At 29.2% G+C, this 6,987-nt stretch overlaps 1 protein-coding gene across 3 annotated transcripts in view; it reads right to left on the bottom strand.

Annotated features, from left to right (window-relative positions):
- LOC106459981 (zinc finger CCCH domain-containing protein 13-like) overlaps positions 1–6,987 on the bottom strand; it is a 69,931-nt gene that overhangs the window by 20,285 nt on the left and 42,659 nt on the right. For all 3 annotated transcript variants that reach the window (XR_002610687.1, XM_013919659.2, XM_013919668.2), the window contains exons 5-6: positions 5,467–5,679; positions 1,678–2,305 (exon numbers count right to left, since the gene is read on the bottom strand). Coding sequence is in view for 2 of the 3 variants with exons in the window: in XM_013919659.2 (XP_013775113.1) it covers positions 1,678–2,305; positions 5,467–5,679 (841 nt within the window). In the remaining variant the exon portion in view is untranslated. The remainder of the gene's footprint in view (positions 1–1,677; positions 2,306–5,466; positions 5,680–6,987) is intronic.

The raw sequence follows: 6,987 nt of genomic DNA, 5'->3' as shown, positions 1-6,987 counted from the left end.
ATGGATTTTAATGCATGCGAGTTATCATAATTTGAATTAAAAGTAGAATTTGGATGGGAATAACCTTAAGTGTTATGAAGGAAAGAGATCTTGGTGTAATAGTCGATCAGTCTCTAAAGCCATACAAGCAGTGTGCTGTTGCTAGTGGTAGGGCAAATAGGATTTTAGGTTGAATCTATCAATATATTGAATACAAGTCTAAAGAGGTTATACTTTCATTGTACAGTCACTGGTTAGGCCACATTTGGAACAGTGTGTTCAGTCTTGGGCTCCTTACCTTAGGAAAGACATTGAATTGTTGGAAAGGGTTGAGAGAAGGATTACTAGAATGGTACACAAACACATCTTTAACATATCTTTTGTTTCAGGATGAGTTTAATTGGACTGTGAAACTACTTATTGCTCTTAACATTATATAAAAATTGTACAAACAGTAGTATAAACAATACTGTTGACAGACCTAAATTCTGGTGTAGATGTATCATTTTCTATGCCATGAAGGAAACAAATAATAATACCACCCTGTAAATAGCATGAAAACCTAACATCTGATGGTATATATAATGCCTGAATATAGCATATAATCATCAATACTTAAAAATCAAAGAATAAAAATTTGTATAGTTTCTCAGTTCAAATGTATGAAAAACAAAAAGTGGTCTTATGTTTGTAAATAATAATTATTTTAATAAATGATAAAATTTAGCCTCATCAAAAATACTATGAACTGGAAAGAGAAAGCTTACAAAAGCCAATGTCTGGTGCATTACCACGAATGTAGTACTATGTATTTTTATTCTCAATCTTGATATTTAATTCAGCATTTCAATAAAACATACGAAATAATGATGTTATTCCATAGATATTTGATACCAGTGTTGAACAAGCACAAAAGCAAAAAACTATGACTAGGAAATTAAATTTACTACAATACACCAATTACGTTAAAATTATGGCTTTACAAGGCAGGATACAATTACAAAGCAATAATATTTTGGTGAAATAAAAATTAAACTAAATATCTATGACGATTTAAATATAATAGATGGTCAAATATGTTTTGAAGTGTCTACTTATCATATGTTTTGATACACAATATTAAACATAAAAAAAGCAGATACACGCCATATTGGAATATTAAAGGTTTTAATAAAAGATAATATTCCAATGTGGTGTATATCCATTTCCTTATATTTAATATTGTGAGATGGTTAAATCTGTTTGAATATAAAAACTTGAGTCAAAATAAAAAATAGAGAAAAATACATAAATTACTTATTCTTTTTGAAGAAAAGAAAAATTAACATATTAAGATTAGAAACTTGAAACAGCAGAACATTTACAACTTCCTGGTTGACAGAATTAAGATCATGACCCAGAAATTATTCTACTGGAAACTATATTAAAAATGGCAAGTAGTAACAGATACCATACAAATACTGAAAAGTACAAAACAAACATGAGAAAATGTTTTGGTATGTTTTCAAGTATGTAAATTTTGAATAATAAAAATTTCAAGCCATATATATGTTTCTGTTTTCTGCATTATCATGCTTATGATCTAAATTAATAAGATAAAAAAGGAAAAGTCTTAGTAGATCTAACATTATAAAAGCAAGTAACCTGAATCACAAAATGTTTAATTTGTCAACTGAAATCTTACTGCCATCAACATACCCGATCCACATTAAATGATGAATCTCCCCTCCTCACAGAATGATCTTGCCATCTTTCATTGTGCATAGGCACACTATTTCCATTATTACCATATCGATAGGTTTGGTAGTTTGGTCTAGACTTTTCATAAATGTTTCCTTTAGAAGGAAGTCTCTCCTTCTTTGGTGAAGATGCATGTTTTTCTTCAGATTTTACAACAGCTACAACTCTTCTCTCAAAATAAGCATCATCTCGCAAATCCACTGCAGCCAATTTGATTTCTTCACGGTCAAAAATTGGCCGAGATCCTTCTTCAGGTCGACGTGCAAATCTCACTTCATCTGGATTTACAATACAGCGAACAGTTGGAGAAGGTTCTCTGACATTTCTGTGTATTCCAACAGTAATCTTCTCTAAATCTTCTTGTGTGTAAACCATTCTTGGTTCCAAGTTTCTACTTGTTTCATTATTTATGGAACGGAATCTTTCACTTAATGTAGTGTTGGAGGACCTCTGCTCAGTTGAATGGTAACCCCTGCTATCCATACCACCACTTTCTCTAGAGTAAATTCCAACTGCTGAGTCAATTCTTCCATATCCTTGATTTGTATCAAACCCTTTGCGTTGACTAGTTGTCCCTGAAGAGTATCTGGAAAAAAAACAATAAAGATCAGACTTAATGTTAACAGCATGTAAATTTAAATACTTATTAAAACACACAGGTAAACTTATAATTTAAAAACACTTGTACAAACAAAAATAACAATCATTCAGTGGTAGAACACAGAGTTCCCTATACAACATTTCCAAGTAAACAAATCTTATATTTGCAAAAGAAGATGTATACTTTAAATCACAAAGTAGTCTTCGTTCAAATCAAATGGAAATACTGTTTCCTAAATATAAAGTTTCTTTCACTTAATACAAAGTTTGTATGTTAAAACACTTTGAAGTGTTGCCTACAAATTGTATTACACATCTTAAACTATTTTTGGCATTTACAAGCAATCTTGTAAATAAATCCAAACAAAATATTTATCAAATATACATACATACATAATAATAATTTGAAATTAGTAAAAAAATATGCCTCATTTGGATTGATATATATTTAAATTATTCTAAAATCAATTAAAAGAAATGTTGTAATTTACATTTTAAAACTACTTTTACCTATACCAGATATGATTAATAACTGTTGTCTAATCCACAAAAAAACTTACAAATAATTTTTAGTTAATATATATACTTAAAAAGACGGTAAAAGAAGGACTTATTCACTGGCAACTGGAATGAATTTACAGTAACAAACCAATCTCATTTGAAAGCTAATAACCAAGAGCTGAAGGTGATTTTCTTATCTTGTGAAGAAAAAAAAAGATTAGTAATAATCTAATAGTCATAGGCTTAATCTTTCAGGCTTTTGCTAGTAAGGTATTGAGTTTAAAAATATTATGAATTTTTGTTTTGTTTCAACTACTAAACCAGTAAAAATCATAACTGTCATGCTATAGAATGTACGTTGGTCATACCACATCTGAATCACATCAACTAATTCTCTAGAAAATGGAAGAGTACAATATAGAACATTAAATATAAATTCAATCCTCATTTATTTAATTATGAGTTTTTGACTTGTAACTTCACAACCAATCAGATATATATCACACAATATCAGAACCTAACAAGAGGCAGAACATTAAACAAAAACACAGCGAGTAAAAAATGTGAGAAAACTAAATGCTGCAATAATTCATTGAAATGGAAAAATGGACTAAATATTTTGACATAATACAACTTCAATCAGACATTCTAACAGAGAAACTTTGCCAAATGCAGAAGCTGCCACTCAGAGCTATAAAACATAAAAAAAACACAGTAGAAATTGATGTATTTATTGGAGACCTAGGACCTGACCATTCAAAATGATGATAGTTCAGACTAGGCAGCAATATTTTTGCTAAAAATATTCTTGGTCAAAATCAGTTTATATTTAATATATATTCATCTTCTTTTCAATAAATTATTATAAGTACTTTTAGTTTTTTTACATTCTTTTAATAAGTGACATTTAATGATAATATTCAATAAATAAGGAGTTGCTCAATTTATGTTGCCATCACCTGCCATATTCTCTAAACTTAATAAGACTCACCTAATGTCACAGAAAACTATTTCTGTAGCTACCAGAAAAATAAAATTTAACATACAAATATGCTCAGGAATGAAAAGAATGTCTTAAGAAACTGTAAATATTTTCCCAGATCTTAGCTGTGGTTTGTTCTTCAGTCTTCAGAATTTCCCACTACATTTCACTGTTCTTCTCTGCATGAGCTAGTTTTTGTCAATTTTCCCACTAAACCATAAATTAATTCTCAAACCACTTTAGTCACACCACACTGATGTAAATAGTTTGTAATCTCTTCTAGTCATTGGTATTTAAACTTTTGTCTAAAGCTATCTTGAAAGCTGTTTCATAAGTAGTTGTTCAATCAACTGCTGTGAGATCACAAAAGGATGAGAAATAAGAGGTTGTCCTAATAAATCTTAGAGAAAGAATAGGAAAATCATGTCAGAAACAAAACACTGATAATTATATTCTCAAGGAATGACAGTTTCTTATCAAGCACAAATCAATGCTTTGGGATGAGCAGAACAATTATAAAAATTGTAAAAGTGTTATTTACAGATAGACTATTTGAAGCTGTTCAGCTAAATAATTTTGAGTAACATCAAATAACTGTTATAAATGACAAATTATTAATTTTAAAATATTTCCAAGTAAAAAAATTGTTGAAACAAATTTATAATGATTACTGTTACTTAAATCTTGAAATTTAATATGCAGGTATACTCTACAACTGAAAGATGATCATCAGCACAGAAAAAGTTAATTGAGAAACAAAATGGATAAGTACAATAGGAGAAACAATGTTCAAGGGTGTTTAGGAAAAACAAACTCATTCAATATTTTTATTACTTCTTCAAAGAACAAGTAATGGTCCAAAGGATAACTCTCCTATTCAGTCCAAACTTGGGAACTAGCCCTTATATATCAGAAAAATATACTTGATCCACAATCAAGAAATAAAGAGAGCACACTGATGGAGAAAGATTATCCAATTCAACAGAAGTCATGTCAAGGCATAATAATAATGAGGGGGAGTAAACAAAAGTAAAAGATTAGCAATACATTACAATACTAGCCTTATGAATAAAACTATAGAAGGCAATTTAGTTTTGTAAAAACAAGTCTCATCCCGAGCTTATCTTATCCAACCTTAAGTACTATGTACAAACAAATTGTTGAAGACTCACTGATATGTTGCTTTCAATATAATTCTGAAATTAAAATAAACCACGAGAAACTTTTCTTTATATCTATTAAAATTTAACAACATGTATAAAAATATTTGTGTGCTATGTCAGTTCACATATATTTTAATTTTACTAGAATATGCAAGTGTAAATACACTATTATCATACTACATTAATTCATAAATTGCATTTTTTTTTTCCTCCAGGATTACTTTTATCTCATTGCACTTTGAAACATGTATTCATATACATCTTTCATGCCATACAACATTATAACGTACACTGAAAACATTAAGGTAACTATGATAAGCCTAACATTAAATATTGTTGAATTAGACTCACTAAGACATCTTCAATATAAACTTCTGTAGGCCCAATAATGAACTATAAAATATTTTACTGTTAATATTAATCAAAATGTATTTTAATAACTTTCTGAAACTTGCACAGACATATATTTATTAACTTTATTTTACTGTTTACTATACTAACATGTCTTTCTGATGGTAAGCTGAAACATCATGTCGTTCATCAATATCTCGTGTACCATGAGATTCAATCTCACGCCGATCTCCACTGAAACTACGAACAGTTTTCTGTCTTTGCTCTAATTCCCTTGAATAAGAACTACTTCTTCTTTGAAAATTTTTTCCTCTTTCACGACGATGATCTAAATGTCCAAAATTGTGCTTTTCATCCACACCCCTAAAATTACAATACAAGTTGCTGAATAACATAAGCTATTAAATAATATAACTATAACAAAGTTCCTATTCATGCCTTTACTATTAAACAATTTGTTTATGAAAAAGTAGTGGCTTCTGAACTGAGAAAACTGTCTGGCAAAAAGGTATATCACCTAAAACCACATTCAGTAGTCAAAAGTTAAAAAAAAGTATATTCATACAAATTGTATCAAGCTATTCTTGCTTTACTTTTTGTTTTTACCACCAGTGCTTCATTTCCAATGCTCAAATAGAAGTTTGCACACCTTCACATCCCTAAGGGGTGAGTTTTTCAAGTGCCATCAATTTACGGTACCTCATAAACAAAAATTTTACCAAACCATTTGGCATTATTGTACACCTAGCTAAAAACGAAAACATTTAACAAGTGTCACTTGCAAAATTCAATTGAGAAACAGTAAACTGTAAACATACCATTCTAGATGAGTACTAGAATAACCATTAAATATATTTGCATATTTTTCTTTTGTGGCAACATGTAATTCCCACTACAAACAGTAGGGTTAATTATAAGGAAATGGAGTAACATATCAGTGCTGTCACTCAGTGTCTAGTATTGAAAACAAAACAAACTACTTGCCTAAGAAATGCTTATAATGTTTCTGAATAATATTGTACAGATGCGAAAGTATTTTTGATGAGGGGTTTAAAGGACCAAAATTTCAAATAATAGTTTGTTGTAAATAACATCACAAAAGAAAAAGTAGCCCTGATTCATAATAATTAGCATAATTAAAATATCAACATTACATAATTGGATTAATGACAACTATACATAAAATAATTAAGGAAAATATATTTACAGTGCAAACTAGGATGTAGCAAACCTGTAAACTTAATTAAGAAAAGTCAAATTTTAGAAGATGCAATCACAATTCTGGAGGTGTTTCAGAAGTGCAAAATTAAATTTACCTACACTATTCAAATACAAAATACCATACCAATAATTTGCCCTTAAATCCATGAGCATTCATAACAACATTTTATCATCATTTTTTTGTGCAAAACAAACTAAACTATTTGGTTGTATTTTACAAATAATTTAGTTATGAAAATTTATAACCACATAAATGATTAGTAGATATAACATGAATACAATTTTTTTTTTTGTTAGTCAGAGATGTTTAAAATAAAACTTCCTGCACTACATCCTCTTTATAGAGCCAAGTTCAACAGGTTCTTACAAGATTTAATAAAGTTCTTTAACCCCTCAAACAATAAAAAAATATATTGCAGTGAACTGGGTGACAACTATAGTATATCTCAG

This window comes from Limulus polyphemus, unplaced genomic scaffold (assembly GCF_000517525.1).
Source record: "Limulus polyphemus unplaced genomic scaffold, Limulus_polyphemus-2.1.2 Scaffold31, whole genome shotgun sequence".
Classification (NCBI taxonomy): domain Eukaryota; kingdom Metazoa; phylum Arthropoda; class Merostomata; order Xiphosura; family Limulidae; genus Limulus; species Limulus polyphemus.
The sequence above is the reverse complement of the archived record's forward strand: the minus strand, read 5'-3'. Positions and strand labels throughout refer to the sequence as shown.